Consider the following 20,505-nt stretch of genomic DNA (forward strand, 5'->3'; position numbering starts at 1 on the left):
CGTTCTCCCTCGTGTCTGCATGGGCTTCCTTCAGCTGCTCCAGTTTTCTCTCGCGTTCCAAAGATATATTGGGTCATGTAGGTATATTTGGTGGCGCAGGCCAGGAAGGGCCTTTTACAGCAAAACATACATTTTGTTGTACAAAGCTTTAAAAAAAACCCAAAAAAAAATTCATTTTGCATCACAAAAAGCTTTTGGAAATATCAGTGGTGCCAGTTCACACATGACCTTCTATTAGTAGTTATCAGTCCTGTGCTACATTAAATGACATGTAGGCTCACGCTGTAAAGTCAAATCAAGTTTATTGTCATCTGATTGTACAAGTACAACCTGATGAAAGTGTTCTCCGTCCTCAGTGCAAAACATGCTGACACACAATCAGACATAACACACATACAGACACTCAATATACATGCAGGAAAAGTATTTCATGTTTACAAATAAATAAATATCGTTTTGCACATATGATAGTCTCGGATGGTTGGTTGTGTGAGTGGTTCCTTTGGTCGTTCAGCTTCCCGTGGGAAGAAGCTGCTCCTCAGCCTGGTGGTGCTGGCTCTGATCCTCCTGCATCTCTTCCCTGAAGGGAGCAGCTGAAAGATGCTGTGCACAGGGAGGCAGGGGTCCTCAATGATTTTGCGTGCTCTCTTCGGACAACAATGCTGGTAAATCACTTTGAATTGGGGGGGGGGGAGAGAAGGGAGAGTCTTGTGATCCTTTCTGCCACTCTTGTTGACCTATGGATTGACCCCTGCAGCAACCCCTGTACCACACTGTGATGCAGCCAGCCAGGAGCTCTCAATAGAGCTCTGTGACAGAATATGTGGTGTTTTATGTTGTATAAATAGATATGATTTTGGGAGATAAATTGGGGGCGGGTTTTTAGTGTAGGTCACATGCAAACACTTTAAAACAGATCTTATTTAAAATATTGGAGCTCTGCTAATGCTAGACAGGGTGGCTACGAGAGCCTTTGCAAAAGCTTTGGAGAGTCCCCAAGAGACCACTAATGGATTGTTGTTTTGAAAAGAAACATGAAAGAACTCGGCGGAGTAGGTTCGGAGCTGCAGGCTGTCTGTGAGTGCTGTTTGCTGTTCTAAGAGGGTCATGTGGTTTTTGCAAGCAGAGAGGGGGTCAAACAGGTTTTTCTCTGAGAGAGAGAGGGAGATCAGTTCTGCAGTTTTACAGTCAGCAGCAGCAGCTGGGACTGGAACAGGACAAGCTGACAAGCTTGTGGAAAAGCCCCATTTGGAAGATGAGTAGTGAGTGCTTAGTTCAGCCTGGTCAAAGCCCTTGTGGTTTATACAAGAGGAGAGGACTGGCTGCCTAATATTTCACTTGAAATAAGAGAAGCAAAAAGGAATACTGTGGTGACCTGAAGGAAAGAGGTTATCTGGAAAACCCTGAGGGGGAATGTTTCTTCGGCAAGACACTGACATGGCTGATTAAAAGGAATCAGTTGGGGGTGTCCAGCGAACAATAGCTCTCTGAAAACTGACAAGAACCTTCCTGAGCGGTAACCAATTACCTTTCAAGCACCAAAACCTGGTGAACTTCATAAATGTTTAATTCTGTGCCCAGTATAAGAATTGCCTGCAACCAGTGAACTTAGAGGAATGAGAACTGAGATTGGACTGTGAATCAAAGAACTTTTCTGAACTTACACACACACATTACATACACGTGCGCTTAGAATTAGAAGGGGGTTAAGTTAGGTTACGTTAATAATGATAAGTTAAAGTTTGATCCTGTTTTCATGTTTAAAGATATTAAAAGCAACCTTTGTTTAAGTAACCATTTGTCTTGGTGAATATCTATTGCTGCTGGGTTTTGGGGTCCTCTGGGCTTGTAGCAGGTCCTGTGGAAGGTTGACATAATGGTGACTGGTAGCCTTGCCCACTTCAGTTTGTTCAGGAAGTGCCGTTGCTATTGCATCTTCCTGACTAGTGAGGAGATGTTGAGTGTCCACAATAGGTCACTAGTTAAGTGAACTCTGAGGAACTTGGTGCTTCCACTCTTTCCGCTACATAGTTGTCGAGTTGGAAGTCATGTACGTACAATTCTAAACACTCCACAGGTCAGGCAGTGCCTGTAGAAGGTGAAACCAAGTTGATGTCTCTTTTCATCTTGGTTTTCTTCAGTGGTGAAGTCTTACCTGTTCCAAAGTGCTTCGAGATTGCTTAGGGCACATTGTTGGGTTGATAATCGAGCATATTTTCAACTGCAGAGCAATGTGATGTGGAGATTGTGAGCTGCAGCAATGCCCATTAGTTTAAACTGAACTTGAAGGGCCGACTTGGCCTGTTTCCACGCCGTAAACAGTTATATGGTTAATGTACAAGAATACAAGCATAATCTATGCAGGTGTAAGCCTCTCAGATTCTCGAGCCTGACACACCATTCCCTGTGATCAGGTCTGATCATTACCCTCTCAATTTTGTGTCTGTGGCAGTTCCCTATAATCCTCAATTCCTTGCTCTTTAAAACATCTATCTCTACCTTGAAGATCCAGCTTTCAGCCCCCGCTGGTAGAGAATTCCAGAGAGTCACTGCTCTCTGAGCTATGAAATTCATGCCTGCTTTGGCTTTAAAGGGCCATCCCCCTTGCTGTCATGTCCCCCATGTGTGAGACTCTTCCCCTGAATGAAACATCTCAACAGCTACCCTGTCTGGTTGCCTGCCTCTAGTCCTATTTGCCTGCATTTAGCCCATAACTCTCCATAACTTTCCTATCCAAGATGGAATGACTTTTGAGCATTGCAATTGCCCCCTCTTCTACCATCTCTCATTCCAGAAATCCACCCTTCTGGAAAAAGTACCCCCCTGGTCTCTTGCCCCTCTTGTCTTGTGTCTATGCCCTACCCTGGGAATTCCCCTTCACTGGGAAAATGACTGACTGTTGCTTGATGTATTCCCCCGATGATTTTGTAAACCTCTACAATGCCCCTTGCACTTGAGGGAGAAAATCTTAGCTGATCAAGCCTCTTCTTCATGATTCAAGTACACTACTCTCTTCAACATCCTTGTGAATATTTTCAGCACCTTTTCCAGGTGAATGAAATACTTCTCGTAGCTGGGAGACTAGAACTGTGCCCTGTACTCCAAGTGCTTTCTCTCCAATGTCTTGTACACTTGCAACATGGCATCCTTTCTCCTGCATTCAGTGCCAAGCACCATCTTCGCCCTGTATACCTGCACTGCCATTCTCAATGGGGGCTGAATGGCTATTCGAACTCAGACCTGCACATTGCACAGGTAGTACTCCTGGGATTTCAACTGTTACGGAGTCCAGAGGACCCCAAAAACCAGCAGTAATAGATATGCATTACAATACAGGGTTACTTAAACAAAAGTAGTTTTTAATTATATTTGAACAAGAAAACAGAATTAAACTTTAACTTATTACTTAATCTACCTAACTACTTAATCCCCCCCCCCTCTAATACTAAAGCTAGGTGTGTGTAATGTATATTTAAGAATAGAAAAATTATTTGGATCACAGTCCAATCTCACTGGTTGCAGGCAATTCTTGTACTGTGCACAGAAGTTAGCATTAACAAAGTTCACCAGTCTTTGGTGCTTAACAGGCAAATGGTTACCACTCAGGAGGGTTCTTGCTGGTTTTCAGAGAGAGATTCCTTTTCCAGGACCTCCGCAACTGATTCCTTTTCAATCCTTCTCAACCTACCTAATCCACTTAAACCTCCCTCTAATACTGTAGAGCTTGTCGAAAGAATCAAAGACTTGTTGATCCAAACCAAGGCTTTTATTAGCAAAAGACAGGAGCTCTTCACAGGTGGCCGACCAGTCTGGAATGATCCGACCTGGCTAGGGACACAACCCTTTAAGGCCCAGACAGGAGGCGTGGCTTAGCTCTCAGCCAATCGCTGTAAGCACAGTCTAGATACTGTAACTATATACACTATATACATTGGTGATAGATCTGTACTATGACAAATACTAAGTGCAGGTGTGTGTAATGTATATTTAAAATTAGAAAAGTTCTTTGGATCACAGTCCAATCTCACTGGTTGCAAGCAATTCTTGTACTGTGCACAGAAGTTAGCATTAACACAGGCAAATGGTTACCACTCAGAAGGGCTCTTGCTAGTTTTCAGAGAGAGATTCCTTTTCCAGGACATCCGCAACTGATTCCTTCTCAATCGGTCTTGCTGACGAAATTTTCCCTCTTCAGGGTTCTCCAGATGATCCTCTTTCTTTCAGGTCACCTTTCAGACCGCCAGCCTTCTCCTTTGACTAGGCAGCCTTCCAAAGTTTGCCAGCTTTGTCCTTCTGGAACTGATTTCTGTGCCTCCTTCACTCTCACTCCCTCCCTCTCTGAGAGCAAAACTGTTCTGTCCCTGCCTGCAAAAATCACATGCTCTGCCAGGCAAGCTGTATGCTGATACTTTGTTGCATTTTTGCAAAAAGCATTCTGCAAAAGTCCTGCAAATATTGTGTTTTAAAATGTGTGTTTGCAAACTGCTCCAGCAATTCCTCCCAAACCACCTCAAAATACTTTGTCACACAACCATTGAGCTCTTACTTTTCAATTTATCTCATTATTGTATATTATCCCTGAAGAAGCACTGTCAGATCAGCCAGTGAAGCCCGTGGTGTCTATCCGTGGTGATGGTTTTGGTCACCTGACTATGCTGACGAGCTAGGGCTGAGTTTGATTGGATAAGGTTTTTTTTCTTTATGCGCAGCCTGACTTTCAGTCGCACCATCAGGATCAGTAAAACTGCTGCTGTATCAAGTTTTCTTCCCTTTGTTTTATGGTTACATGGAGACAGATTTTTTTTCCCCATTTCCTGAGTGGTTATTGTTAAATGAAAGACTTTTACTTGTTGCTGTGTTTTTCAAAATTATTCAAAATGATAAGGGGGACTGATAGAGTTGATGTGGACAGACTTTTTCCACTGAGAGTGGGAAGATTCAAACAAGACGGCACGGATTGAGAGTAAAAGGGAAAAAGTTTAGGGGAAATGTGAGGGGGAATTTCTTCACACAGAGGGTGGTGAGGGTGTGGAATGAACTTCTGGCAGTGGTGGTAGAAGCGAGATCGATGTTAATATTTCAAGGAATGGTTGGATAGGTATATGGATGGGAGAGGTGCGGAGGGTTATAGGCCAAATGCGGGTCAGTGCGGCTAGGTGGGAGACAATGTTCGGCACGGACTAGAAGGGCCAAACTGGCCTGTTTCTGTGCTGTAAATGGTTATATGGTTAAAGACTTGCAGGACAAGGAGGTGATACGCTGTGAACATTCAGCAATAACTTTCCTTTTTGAAAATTTAGCCTCTTCATGGGTTTGGCAAATTTGACCATGACATAGGAACAGAAACAGGGTATTCAGCCTATAGATTCTGCCCCACCATTCAATTGCGAGCTGATCTATTTTCCCACTCAGCCCCACAGTCCGGTCTTCTCCCCATAACCCTGGCTAATCAAGAACCTGTCAGTCTCTGATACACCCCATTACTTGGCCTCCACAATGCGCCGTGATATTAAATTCCACAGATTCACCACCAACGTGCACTTTACGTACAGTAAGATAACATTTGATGAATCTTTTGAACCTGAGGTTTATATTTGACCTGATTGAGGTGTCCTTCAAAAATCCATTACAGCTGCTGGTAAAAGTCTTGATGATGAATAATAGATGCAGAAATGTTTATGGCACAAGAAAGTCAAAAACGAGTGGTGATGAACCACCAGCCTGTGGTGACTTGTGCATAACGTTAAGAGGAACCATGTTCAGTGGCAGTGATTTGTTGTGTCTGAGTGCGCGCACATCTCTTTTGAACAAGAAGCCTCAGTGTTGTATTGAAGCCTCACTACTTCTATTTACCAACTTATTCCAACAGAGCAAAGGTGAACTAGAGCAAGAAAACATTGATACCAAGCAAACAAAGAACACAGCAGAGGATCAGGTCAGGCATCTCCTGGATGAACAAGAGAGCTTGAAAAGGAAAATCGACAAGCTCCAAGCTGAAGTTGTTGAACTCAGTCAAATAATTTATAACATGAAGGAAGAAGGGAAGAGGCAGAAGGATAAAGTCTCACGTCTGGAGGTAAAGCATGCAGGAAAGTGTGGTTTCTCTCTCCAGCCTGTCCTCTCATCTCGTCGGGATTTAGTTTCCGATGTGGCTGTAGTTCTTCGTGAAGTTTGCATTTTGGCTGAACTCTGTTTACCCCCCCCCCCTCCACCGCTCTCTTAACACAGATGATGAGCTACCACTAATTCAAAGTTCGTCCATCCCATTATAAAAACTGTGCCAGGTTGAGCCCTCCATGTGCAGCCCCACTGACCTTCTCCACGGTGCCATTGTAAACCACAGCCAACTGGGTTTGACTTCTGCTGCCTGGATGAGTAAAGACTTTTCCCAATTTCACTCATTCCACATGAGATCAAGAAAGGGCTGAGCAAGTGATCCCAGCAAAGGTGATGGGACCAGGCAACATCTCACCATTCGTATTTTTATTGAATGTTTTATTTTTCGGTTTCCATCAATAAACAAGGAGGTAATATCACTGACTGTTACAGAATATATCAGTAGTTCCCAGCAATCTACATACATGTGGTGTTTCTCCCCCTCCCATTCCCACCCCCTCCCCCCCAAAAAAACAAAGGAAAGACAGAAAACAAAAAGAAAGGGAGAAAAAATGGAAAAAAAAAGAGAGAGAGGTTGGATGTGGTGTTTGTGTTTCCAGTAAGTGTCCGTAGAGTCTGTGGAGCCACCCCTTATATAATTACTTCTATTAATCCATCTATTAGTAGATCTCTGTAAGTCTTTTTTATCAGGGTGTGGCTACAGCTGTGCTCCTGTGTACACCAGATATGGCTGCCATATTTTAACAAAGATGCAGTGTGGGTTTCTAAGATTATACGTGATTTTTTCCGTGGGAATACAGCTATGCATCTCGGTAATCCACTTGCTGATAAGAAGAGGGGAGTCAGACTTCCAGGTCACCGCTATGTATTTTTTTGCCATGGATAAAGCAATTGAATTTGGAATTTGGTTCATTTATATCTTATGTCCATAAGGTTCCCCAGCAGATACAAAGTTTGATCTGGTGGAACAGTTCCCTTTGTCATTCTAGTTAATATATTGCCGAAATCCTACCAAAATGGGGCTACCTTTGCACAGGACCAAGTTGCCTGAATGAATGCTCCCTGCACCACACCTCAAGCATGTCTCCGGCACTTCTGGTTTCTGCCTTGTGGTTTTTTTGTGGTGTGAGGAAGAGCTGGTGCAGAAAGTTGTTTTGGACCAGTCTGTATCTAGAGTTGATCATGGTTGTCACACTGTCTCTACCACAATCCAACTAACAGCTTTCGTCAATTGTGATGCCTAGGTCTGACTCCCACCTTTCTCTTGATCTCTGCAGCTCCTGTTTGGGGCTTTCACCTTGGAGTACTGAGTACATTCTTTTTTTTTTTTAAATATAAATTTGGGTGCATTTCCCACTCGAAACAACCCTTCAACCTCACTAGGTGTAGGCAAGGTGATTGTAGGGCCCCACCTGTCCCTAAGAAATTATCTTAATTGGAGGAGACAGTGAAAGGTCCCATGAGGCAAATTGTATTTGCCCTTTAGCTGCTCGTAGGACATAAATTGTCTCCCCTCCTAGCAGTCCTCAATATGTTGAATCCCCTGCTGGTGCCAAATCTCCAGGCTTTTATTGCTCATGTTCATGGGCATCAATTCATTATGAATCAGTGGCCCCTTTGGTGATATTTCCACGTTCTCTCCAATACATTCATTGAGCTCGTGGCAAATTTTAAACATGTTTCAGTATGGGGTTATCCGTTTTTTTTGCTATTAATTTGGCAACCCATTTGTATATGAAATCCTTCGCCGTCTTCTCCCCCATTGCATGCAATCCCATTTCCTCGACTGAGCTGCTAGGTAATATTTATTAAAATCAGGCAACCTTAGCCACCCACCTCCCCCCACCCCAAGCTTTAGTCCCAGGTCAGTTTTTTCAAGGCTGTTCTGGGTACTTTCCCATTCCAGATGAATTTCCTGCTACCCTTCAGCTCCTTAAATAAAGATTGAGGCAATGGAATTGGCAAAGACTGGAAGAGGTATTGGAGTCCCGTCATCACCTTCATCTTTATACAGTTAACCCTTCCCATTAAAGTGATGGGCAGATCCCTCCATCCTCATTAAGTCACCTTCAATCTTCTCCAGCATAGTGGGGTAGTTCAGGTTGTATAAATTTTTCAGATTACTATCAATCTTGATTCCTAGGTATTTCACAGCTTGTGCATGCCAACTGAAATTGCTGTTTCTTTGATGTTCTTCATGGTCAAATTTATCCAGTGACATGATATTGTTTTTTTCTCTGGCCGGGTCCGTCAGGTACAACAGCACGTCTTCTTCCATTAGATTTATCTTGTGCTCACGCTGACCCACTTTGAATCCCTTTATCACTGTATCTTTCCTGATGGCCTCTGCCAATGGTTCAGTTGCTAGAATGAACATCCCTGGAGACAGAGGACAGCCATGCCTACTGGACCGACTGAGACACAATGTTGGTGATGTTTGTCCATTCCTACTGACTTATGCCAGTGGTTTGTCATACAGTGTTTTTATCCAATTAACAACGTTTGTCCTATTCCAAATTTTTCCAAAACTTTAAACAAAAAGGCCATTCTAGCCAATCAAAGGCCTTTTCTGCATCTAGTGAAACTATTATACTTGGATCATGCTTTGCCTGTGCCAAATGTATAATGTTAAATAGTCTGCTCAAGTTGTTAGCGGAGTGCCTCTTCCTGATGAAGCCCACTTGATCCAGATTTATCAACTTGGGAAGGTACCGACCCAGCCTATTGGCCAGTACCTTGGCTATTATTTTGTAACCTGTATTTAATAGTGAGATAGGTCTGTCTGAGGATGGCTTCTTTTTTCACCTCAATGATGGCTGTTGAAAATGATTCCGGGAGAGTCTGTGTCTCCACCGTCTGGTTCTCACTGAATTTCTAAGCTGTTCCAGTACGATTACAATACAAGAGTATGAATTAGGAGAGGGCTCGCCCTCCACCCCCCCTCCCACCCACCCCAAGCCTTAAAACGACACAAAGACTCTTTCTTCTTTGATGGCCTGTGAAAGAAGTTCCAAAGACGTGTCCTTCTGAGAGAAGAAAATAATCACCTCATCTATCTTAAATGAATGGTTTCTTACTTTCAAATAGTGACCTCTCGAACCTTGATTCACCACAAAAACATGGAACACTACAGTACAGTACAGACCCTTCACCCCTCAATGTTGTGCCAACCCACATATTCCTTAAAAAAGTACTAACCCCTCCCTACCCCATTTCCATGAGCCTGTCTAGGAGGCCTCTTAAATGCTCCTAATGTTTCTGCCTCCACCACCATCCCCGGCAAGGTGTTCCAGGCACCCACTATTTGTGTAAAAAAAATACACCACTTATCCTGATGCATCCCCTAAACTTCTCTCCTTTTACTTTGTACAAATGTCCTCTGGTGTTTGCTGATCCTGCCCTGATGAACAGGTGCTGGCTGGCCACCCTATCTATGTCTCTCATAATCTTGTAGACCTTTATTGTCTCCTCTCATCCTTCTACACTACAAAGAGGAAAATTCCCAGCTCTGCTAATTTTGCCTGATAAGACATTTTCCAATCCAGGCAACAACTTGGTAAATCTCCTTTGCACCCTCTCCATCGCCTCCACATCCTTCCTGTCATGAAGTAACCAGAAATGAACACAATACTCTAAATGTGGTCTCACCATAGATTTGAAGAGTTGAATTCTATTCTTGAACTCATTCCTCCTATTAATGAAGCCCAGCATCCCACTGCCCTTCTTAACTATCCTATCAACCTGTGTGGCGACCTTGAGGGATATATGGATTTGGACCCCAAGGTCCCTCTATTTATCCACACTCTTAAATAACCAACCATTAACCCTGAACTCAGCCTTCTGCTTTGTCCAGGTATGGCCTCCCAGTTTCAAAACCATGCTAATATACCCTAATTTCAATGGTTCTCAACGTTTTTCTTTCCACTCACATACCACTTTAAGTATTCCCTATGCCACAGGTGCTCTGTGATTAGTGAGGGATTGCTTAGGGTTCACACCTTGATGAAGGGTTCAAACCCAAAACGTTGGTGATGGATCTTTGCCTTTGCTACATAAAGGCACTGTTTGACCTGCCGAGTTTCTCCAGCATTTGTGTGTTTTTTCGCTTAAGGTGGGATGTGGGTGGGAAGAAAAAGTTTGAAACCCACTGTTTTAATCATCCCTAATTGACTTGTTATGTGCACGGTTTCATAACTCCAAAGGGAATGGGCCAATGACAATTGAGTCTAGAGCAGTGAGTCACAACCACATCCCATCCACATAATCACAGAGCACCGATGGCATAGGGATTACTTAAAGTGGTATGTGAATGGAAAGAAAAAGGTTGAGAGTTACAGCTCACACAAAAGGTCATGCAATCTAGTCCTCACAGGATAGGTGTTCCTCCAGCAGGGTCTGGGCCCATCCACTTTCTGGTGCTTAATCAATGACCGCCATTCAAAAAGTCAGTCTTCTTCCTTGGACTCGTGGAGAAATAGAAGTGTGAGAACCTCCTGAAATAGAATTTGTATGTCCGGTTGCGAGTGCCAGCAGTCCAAAATAACACAGTCAAGCAAGATTTCATTGTGTTAAAGTTTGATTCATTGATAAACTTAAAAGCGACCTCTCTAACTTTTCCAGCAAGACAAGAAGCAACTGGAAGATGCTTTGACTGAAGTTGGAGACCAGGAACAGGATGTTTCCCTGGCCAAAAGAGCTTTGCAGAGTCAGTTGGAAGAGGTCCAGGTGAGCTCCAAGCACCAAATCAAAGCAAGTATTAAGGAGACAACTCTCAAGAATGAATTGCTTTCACTGTTAAGTTTAACCTCCCACGACCCATTTCCCTTCGCTTTGATGTCACGCTGCGGACTGATCGACGTGCCATTGTGACATCTCTATTGTTCCAACCATCCACTTAAAACAACATTTAATGTCTCTACTTGAGAAGAGATGGAGAATTTTCACTGCTGCCCAATTTGCATTTCTTAAAATTGTAACGGGACCTGCCTCAAACAGCCCGTTCCATACACCCATCACCCTCTTGAAACTGCTCTGGTTCCTGTTAGGTCTCTCCTCCCTCACCTTAAACCTTTCCCCAGTCTGTTCAAGGCCCACTGCATCCACATTCTGGGCAAAAGATAGTGATTATGAACTTTCATCTTTGCTCCACCCATCACCCCTTGTTTTGTACACCCTGTCTCCCTGATCCTTTCTCAGCTCTGACGCATGGGTTTTGACCCAAAATGCTGACTGCCCAATTCCCTCCATGGATATTGCCTACCTGTTCCTCCAGCAATTTTTTTGGTTGGCTCTTGCATTCTTCCTGCTCCTGGAAATGAAGCCCAGGCCCATTCACCTGATCACTCCTGAATTGTTAATTGCTCTAACCTGGGGGTCAGGAGCAATGACAGAGAAGTACGAGATCTTAACTCAGGGCCCTCTTAGAAATTTGAAAATTCTCCTCTCAAACAGAAATATTTACAAGCTAGCTTTAACACATTCTATTTATGAGAAACATTTTCTTCATGTTTTGTCTTCATGTACCGTGGAGACAGATTATTTTTCCATTTCCTGAGTGGTTATTGTTAAATGAAAGACTTTTACTTGTTGCTGTGTTTTTCAAAATTATTCAAAACGATAAGGGGGACTGATAGAGTTGACGTGGACAGACTTTTTTCACTGAGAGTGGGGAGATTCAAACAAGACGGCACGGATTGAGAGTAAAAGGGGAAAAGTTTAGGGGAAACGTGAGGGGGAATTTCTTCACACAGAGGGTGGTGAGGGTGTGAAATGAACTTCTGGCAGTGGTGGTAGAAGCGAGATCGATGTTAATATTTCAAGGAATGGTTGGATAGGTATATGGATGAGAGAGGTGCGGAGGGTTATAGGCCAACATGTGGGTCAGTGGGGCTAGGTGGGAGATGATGTTCGGCACGGACTAGAAGGGCCAAACTGGCCTGTTTCTGTGCTGTAAATGGTTATATGGTTATTGTTTGTTGCCATAGTTATATTTGTAACAATATCAGTTAATTCTTCTTTGGCCTCCGTCGGCTGCGGTCGTCCACGAGTACTGCACCTCTAGTAGTCACTGGGAATGGCTTCTCTAGGGCCCAAGCCAGAGCCGAGTTGGTAGGGAGATCTGTCTGTTGCCCACACAATAGGACCCTTCCCCCTCTCCATGCAAATGACAGGTCCAAAGAAACGACAATAGCCGATACAGTTTGGTGCCAGCAGGGTTGCATGTGATGCTGTGCTGTTGCTGGGTACAACAGTAGCTGCCTTTGGGACTCTGACTCCAGATGTTTCCTCGGGGTTCACTCCTAAAGCCTTTCCTTCGAGCGGGTGTAGCCACAAGGCAGTGGAGGTTTGAAATCGGAGATCCCCCTCTCCTAGATGAGTTACTGCCTGTGGTTAACGAGCCCCATCTGACCGGAGCCACTGGTTTCAAGGCCCCAGTGGCCCGCCTTTGCCCCTTCTCCTGTCAGTGAGTACAACTCCGTTGGGCATTAGAACGATGCCCATGTGAAGGCCAGGAGTTGGACTTGGTTGTCAGAGGCTGTTTGAGTCGCACGCCATGAAGAGCGTTTGTGTAGCAGTGGGAGCTCGTCAGGGCTATGATCATCTTTAGAGCTAATTAATTTCAGTTAATTAGCGACAGATTTAAAGTGAATGACAAAAATTCTCCAGATCTTTTAAAGCCAAGTGAGTAATGTGGCAGCTGTGTTTGTCTCCAATTTAAAGTTGTAGTTTTTGAATATTTTGTTGCAAATTGCATAACAGGAACAGCATCTCAAAGCTTTGGGTTAGGGATTGGTGTAAATGGGAAGTTGATGGTTGTCACAGACTTGGTGGGTTGAATGGTCGCTCTCTAGGCTATGCATTTCCATGATTCTAAGACGATGACTCAGTCCTGAGGGTGATTATAGGTTATGTTTGTTTGTAGTGAGGAGATTGCTCTATATTTGGAAGACGGCCCAAAGTGATGTGATCTTTGAGCCGGCTGTAGGGAAGGCTGGCAGTGCTGTTGTCACATGTCTCCCTGGCTGCTGTGTGAGGCATGGTTAGTGTCACGGTTGGCACAATGCTAGAACAGCACGAGCCAACTGGGTTCAGATCGGTGCTGTTTGGACTGTCTCCCTGCGTGGGTTTCCTTCAGGTGCTCTGGTTTCCTCCTACCCTTCAAAATGTACTGGGGGTTTGTTAGGTCTGCTTTGTTCATGAATGAGTGAGACAAACACCAGACTGAGTCGAAATCAGGGTTCTTTGTTCTTTATTACCGGATTGTAACACTTGCAACTAACAATGTTAGTCGGAGAATGCATTCTGCCGTTATCAGCAAAATGATGATTTTTTATACCCTTGGATACGTGCTTAGAACATCATCATATCATTACTTGTCCAATGACTAAAACTGTTGCTATCCTTTCCCTGCTAGCTTCCTGCCTCTCAATCCATCAATGTCTCTCTTATCTTGTAAGTACAAGGATGCATTCACATCTTGTTACAGCCCTGCACAGGGTAACTCCTTACACATTCCCATCTCATGATGTTTTACCTAACAGGAGTACAAGGACACCTCCCCTTCTTGTTACAGCCCTGCACAGGGTAACTCCTTACACATTCCCATCTCATGATGTTTTACCTTACAGGTTGTAGGTTAATTGGGTGTAATTGGGCAGCATGGGCTCATGGGCTGGAAGGGCTGGTTACCGTTATCACTTCGCTCAGCACCTCCACTCCGTTCGCAACACCCGGTGGCAAATCATTTCAATTCCAAGTCACACTCCTGTGCTCATATGTCTGTCCATGGCCTTGTGTACAGTCCCACTCTGACCACCCGCAGATTGGAGGGACAACACCTTATTTTCCATCTGGGCGCCCCCACAGCCAGATCGCATGAACATTGACTTCACTGCTTTTCATTAAACCTGTTGCCTTTTCTTTCCCATCCTCCATTTCCTGCCTTTTTAGTTTTTTCACCCACACAGCCCTACCATTCCCCCCTCCCCCTCATTGCTGCAGTCCCCTCCCTCCTTTCTTCCCCCCTTTCCCCCTCCTACTCTTTTGTTTGGACACGCCAGCATTTTCTCATACTTTGATGAAGGGCTCAAGCCTGAAACATTGATGACATATCTCAGCTTCTGACTTTGTACGCTGTCTCTCACCAAAATCATCAACTTCACCTCTGTGACACGGGCTAACCTTGCCCCTTCCCCAGTACCTCTGCTCCAGGAAACCTTTTCTGTGACGTCCAGATCAGAAGCCTGGAGCCTAAGGCCCCTAATGAGCAAGAACATAAGAAATGGGAGTAGGGGCAGGTTATACCCTTCAGGATGATCTCTGGCCCAGGCCTCACCTCCTCCACTGTCCTTTTTCCCCATCAATTCTCTGATCTCGCTTTCAAAAACATCACTACTTTAAGTATGCACCATGTTTTAAATTCCATAAGACAAAGAATTCCAGAGGCTCACCCCACTCTGTGTAAAGATTTTCCTCCAGACCTCGGTTTTAAATGATTACCATGCTACTGTGCACACTCATTTGAGTCTTTCCCTCACATGGAAATGTCCCAACATCTGTCATAATTTCTTATGTTTGGATAAGGTAACCTAATCCCCATTCTTCTAAACTCCAAGGAATACATAATTAAAAGGACCAAGGTGGATGTTCTTGCAGTCCAGCTGCAGATTGGATGGTACGGTGCTGTGGCCATTACTGACCAAAGGATGGGTGGTGAAGATCCAAGGATACACGGTGTATCAGAAGGATAAGGATGGAGGTAGATGGGTGGGCATGGATCAACAACAATATTAAATCATTGGAGAGAAGAGACATAGGATCAGAAGAGGTAGAGTCTAGAGGTTGAGTTAAGGAATGGTAAAGGTAAAAGGACATTCATGGCGGTTATATATAGACAACAGCCTGGATGTGCTTTATAAAATACAACTGGATTTCACAATTGTATTGTTCAACTTCTCTATTGTCTTCTTTCTTTGGCTTGGCTTTGCGGACGAAGATTTATGGAGGGGGTAAATGTCCACGTCAGCTGCAGGCTCGTTTGTGGCTGACAAGTCCGATGCGGGACAGGCAGACACGGTTGCAGCGGTTGCAGGGGAAAATTGGTTGGTTGGGGTTGGGTGTTGGATTTTTCCTCCTTTGCCTTTTGTCAGTGAGGTGGGCTCTGCGGTCTTCTTCAAAGGAGGTTGCTGCCCGCCAAACTGTGAGGCGCCAAGATGCACGGTTTGAGGCGATATCAGCCCACTGGCGATGGTCAATGTGGCAGGCACCAAGAGATTTCTTTAGGCAGTCCTTATACCTTTTCTTTGGTGCACCCCTGTCAAGGTGGCCAGAGGAGAGCTCGCCATATAACACGATCTTGGGAAGGCGATGGTCCTCCATTCTGGAGACGTAACCCACCCAGCGCAGCTGGATCTTCAGCAGCGTGGACTCGATGCTGTCGACCTCTGCCATCTCGAGTACTTCGACGTTAGGGATGAAAGCGCTCCAATGAATGTTGAGGATGGAGCGGAGACAACGCTGGTGGAAGCGTTCTAGGAGCCGTAGGTGATGCCGGTAGAGGACCCATGATTCGGATCCGAACAGGAGTGTGGGTATGACAACGGCTCTGTATACGCTTATCTTTGTGAGGTTTTTCAGTTGGTTGTTTTTCCAGACTCTTTTGTGTAGTCTTCCAAAGGCGCTATTTGCCTTGGCGAGTCTGTTGTCTATCTCGTTGTCGATCCTTGCATCTGATGAAATGGTGCAGCCGAGGTAGGTAAACTGGTTGACCGTTTTGAGTTTTGTGTGCCCGATGGAGATGTGGGGGGGCTGGTAGTCATGGTGGGGAGCTGGCTGATGGAGGACCTCAGTTTTCTTCAGGCTGACTTCCAGGCCAAACATTTTGGCAGTTTCCGCAAAACAGGACGTCAAGCGCTGAAGAGCTGGCTCTGAATGGGCAACTAAAGCGGCATCATCTGCAAAGAGTAGTTCACGGACAAGTTTCTCTTGTGTCTTGGTGTGAGCTTGCAGGCGCCTCAGATTGAAGAGACTGCCATCCATGCGGTACCGGATGTAAACAGCGTCTTCATTGTTGAGGTCTTTCATGGCTTGGTTCAGCATCATGCTGAAGAAGATTGAAAAGAGGGTTGGTGCGAGAACACAGCCTTGCTTCATGCCATTGTTAATGGAGAAGGGTTCAGAGAGCTCATTGCTGTATCTGACCCGACCTTGTTGGTTTTCGTGCAGTTGGATAATCATGTTGAGGAACTTCTCTATTGTAAAATATTAATAAAAGTATTTTACAAAGAAAAAATTGAAATAGATAAGACATGTCAGAAAGACAGTGTCACAATAATTATGGGGGATTTTAACATGAAAGTAGATATAGGAAAGTTGGGTTGGTACGGGATCTCAGGAAGGAGTGTTGGTGGAATGACGATGGGATGGCTTTTTGGATGAACCCAAAGGTATCAGTGAGAAGAGCTTGTGGCTAGGGTGATGGGGGTCCTTCTTGGGGCAGCATCTCATGTAAATGTCTTCAATGGATGGAAGGTTAGTGCCTGTAATGGACAAGTTTGCCACTTTTGGCAACTTTCTGTATTTCTGGGAACTCAAATTCCCAAACCTGGCTGCAATGCAACCAGTCAGTAGACTTTCCTTCGTGCACCTGTAGAAGTTTGATGGAGTATTTAACGACATGCCAAATCTCTGTGGATTTCTTCGGTAGTCGAGGCATTGGTATGCCTTCTTCATGGTTGCCTCGATGTGCTTCCTCCGGGAGAGGACCTCTGATGTCGACTCCCAGGAACTTGAAGGTACTAACACTGCCAATGGAGGACAGGGCCATGGTTCCTCAGCCTCCCCTCCCAGAGAAGCACAAGAATTGCAGATGCTGGAATCTTGAGCAAACAGCGACAAGCTGGAGGGTCTTGGCAAGTCAGGCAGAGTCCACGTTTTGGGTCAGAAACATCTCCAAAAAAATATTGACTTGTGGTGCTCCACGCCACTTAGTTCTCAACCCGTCATTTGGAGGTTCGGGCTCTCGCGGGAGCAGATGCCAGGCACGTGATGGGTTGGGAGAAGCAGACTGGTAGTGCAAGACTGGGCGGTTACTTTTCCTCTCTCTGAGTCGGCAGGTCGACTCATCGAAGCATGGCTCACAGGCCCAGACTGGATGGATGAATTGTCTGGGACATGCTAAGGATACACATTGCCCCAAAGGAGGACCTGGCAACTTCCTCAGCCGAGCTGGTGTATGGCACCCCACTTATGGTACTGGGGACCATCCCGGGAATGCGTGGACATCAAGAACCGCCCATGTTCATGCTGATGCGCCTCCGTGAGAAGATGAGCGCGATTTCTCTGGTCCCACATCCTGACCCACACGTACATCCCAGCTGACCTCCAGGACTGCCAGTATGTTTTCCTTTGCTGAGATTCTCACCGTACACCTCTGCAAAAGCCATACGAGGGCCCCCTTCAGAGTAGTACAAACGATGCCACAGTTTTCATCATCGACGGGCGGAAGACCTGAGACTGTCTCTGTGGACTATCTCAAACCAGCGCACTTGGACATTGACCAACCAGTGCAGGTGGCACCACCCCGCTGCAGAGGGCGTCCACCATCATGATCAATGCCACCCTCAACTCGACAACCTAACCACCTCTGGGAGGGGAGGGGGTCATGTGGCAGATCGTGCCACTCAGTTCTTAAATTGTCATTCGGACGTTCGGGCTCTCGCGGGAGCGGGTGCCCGGGGCTTGATGGCTTGGGAGGAGTGGACTGGTCGTGTGAGGCTGGGCGATTGCTTTTCCTCTCTTTGATTTGGCAGGTTGGCTTGCATTTTCCACTGTGGATAACAATGTTTGAACTGAACTGTTGAATTATTAAACATAATTAAAAGGAATTCTTAAACAATTAAACTCTGCGTTTGTACAACCCATAAATGACTGTCCATTTCCCTCTGTGGATACTACCCGCCCTGATGAGTCCCACAAAAAGGCTTCACCAGCTGGCAAAGTGTTTGGAAATGCTGAGAAATGTTTCTCGTTCACGAGGATTCAAAACAATCACTGTGAGCAATGGCTCAAAGCCACTATAATATTTTCAAATTTTAAAAAAATATCTATAAAAGGTGAATTTTGAAAGTAAAATCACTAGTAAACAGTTTGATAACGAATACACTCTGATCAACTCAATTAAATGAAAGGAAGGAAATTTACTCTGTTTTTCTTCCCAGACCATTTCTTTCAATTGAAAAGAATGACTTCACAGGACGCGGTCAGATTAACTGAGCACATGTTTAAATGTAGCAGACTAATTGCTGGCAAATATAGATGTTCATGCTCCTTCCACTGGATCTCACGCGGATTCTAAAGGCAGAGCTCTCCCAGGATTAGCTGACAGCTCAGTTTCACCTTTGCTGACTCTTGATGCAAACCAGAGCAAAAAGGGTCTCAGCCGTGCTTGTTTTACTGAGTTTTGCTGCAGCTTAATGTGTATTTCAAGAAGAGCTATATTAGAATAGCTTTAGGCCCCACCTGTGGGGAATAAAACAACCTTCTTGCTTCACATTCCCAATCTTTCATTGGATCGGGAAAATGAAGCAGTAACTGGCTTTAAACAAGTCCAGTCAAGTTTATTGTCATCTGATTGTACAACCTAACTGAACAGTGTTGATGTACCATCATTAGTCACAAAAGAATGCAGCTGTGAAGCTGATCAGCTTTTATTAACTATAGGTTGGAACAGCCATCAACCTCATTGACTGATCGAGGCAGAGTGGAATGGGGAGCATGCAAAGGACTATGGGTAGGGTAAGGCCCTGGAGGCGAGTCCAGCCGCAGCAGCCAATCATGGCACAACAGTGGTTTACCACATTCACCCCTCCTGTTTAAGAAAAGTCCTGTGGGTGAGAAAGATGCCGCAGTGAAAGATGTGGTAATGGTTGGGGTGCGGCTGTAGCGCCCTGACTAGCTTGTGGGGCTGGGCTGTCATCACTGGGATAGACAGGTGAAGGGATAAGGGAGGGTGGTGCTGGTGTATCATGCGTGACAACAGTAGCCGGGGCAGAGAGTGATCAGCCGCAGGCTCAGGGACCCTTAAGGTAGCAGTAGGGGGTAGGGAGTCTGATGGTCATTGGTGTTTGGAGAGGCCCCCGATGGTGCCAGATCCCAGATTCAGACCGTGTCCTTGCATTCATCAGGGAAGACAATATAGGCATACTGAGGGTTAGCGTGGAGAAGGCGGACCCTCTCGACTAGATTGCCTCGCGTGCTTTTGAAGCAGGACCAGTCCTGGGAAGGTAAACCAGGCAGGCAGTGTAGCCCCTGACACAGACTTCCTAGGGAAAGCTAACATCTGTTCATGAGCCGTGTTGTACATAAGTGACAGGACGGAGTGGAGTGCTTCTGGGAGGACTTCTTGCCATTGGGAGATGCGGAGGCCCCATGACCTCAGTGCCAGGAGGATGGTTTTCCAGACTGTGGTATTCTCCCTTTCCAATTACCCATTCCCTCTCAGATTGTAGCTGGTGATCCTGCTTGTGGCGATGCCCCTGGCCATCAGGCACTGCCGCAGCTCATCACTCATGAATGAGGCCCTCTTGGTCATTGTGGATGAAGCTGGGGTACCCAAAGAGTGTGAAGATATTGTGGAGGGCCCTGATAACTGTAGCCGTGCTCATATCCGGGCATGGAATGGCGAAAGGGAGATGTGAGTATTTGTCAGTGATTGTAAGGAAGTAGACATTCTGGTTGGAGGAGGGGATGGGCACTTTGAAATTAATGATTAGGTGCTCAAAGGGGCAGGTGGCTTTGGTCAGGTGCGCCTTGTTTGGCCAGTCATTCGGCACAGACCTGGCACTTTTTAGTCATTGTCCGGACTTCCTCAACGTAGGTTCCGAGCTTTGATAAAATGGAAGAACTGGTCACCCCAGGGTGACAGAGGTTATTATGGAGGGTCTGGAGTCGGTTCATTTTGACACTGGCACATCCCATGGGATAGAGCATCCGGGTGCTCGTTAAATTTGCCAGGCCGGTAGAGGATGTCGTAGTGGTAAGTGGACAGTTTGATTCTCCACCTGACAATTTTATCATTCTTGATTTTGCCTCTCTGCTTATTATTAAACATGAATGATCCGTGATGTGGGTGAATCGTTTTCCCGTGAGGTAGTGTCTCCTTGATAGCCTGGGCCTCCTTTTTCAATGGAGAAGTGGTGAGTTTCAGGGCTTTGGAGGGTGCGTGAGAAGACGACGGGTCTGCCTGCTTGAATGAGTGTGGCAGCCAGGGCAATGTCGTACGCATCGCTCTCCACTTGGAACGGTGTGGACTCATCTATAACATGCATAGTTGCCTTGGCGATCTTGTCCTTGACGTGGTCAAATGCAGCTTGGGCCTCTGACAGCAGG

The 20,505-nt window shown here is 45.5% G+C and overlaps 1 protein-coding gene across 4 annotated transcripts in view; it reads left to right on the forward strand.

Annotated features, from left to right (window-relative positions):
* Positions 1-20,505, forward strand: part of cgnl1 (cingulin-like 1) — a 185,005-nt gene that overhangs the window by 104,047 nt on the left and 60,453 nt on the right. For all 4 annotated transcript variants that reach the window (XM_069911437.1, XM_069911434.1, XM_069911436.1 and 1 more), the window contains exons 9-10: positions 5,870-6,076; positions 10,738-10,842. In XM_069911437.1, the coding sequence (XP_069767538.1) occupies positions 5,870-6,076; positions 10,738-10,842 (312 nt within the window). The remainder of the gene's footprint in view (positions 1-5,869; positions 6,077-10,737; positions 10,843-20,505) is intronic.

The sequence above is a fragment of the Narcine bancroftii genome, chromosome 14 (assembly GCF_036971445.1).
Source record: "Narcine bancroftii isolate sNarBan1 chromosome 14, sNarBan1.hap1, whole genome shotgun sequence".
Lineage (NCBI taxonomy): Eukaryota > Metazoa > Chordata > Chondrichthyes > Torpediniformes > Narcinidae > Narcine > Narcine bancroftii.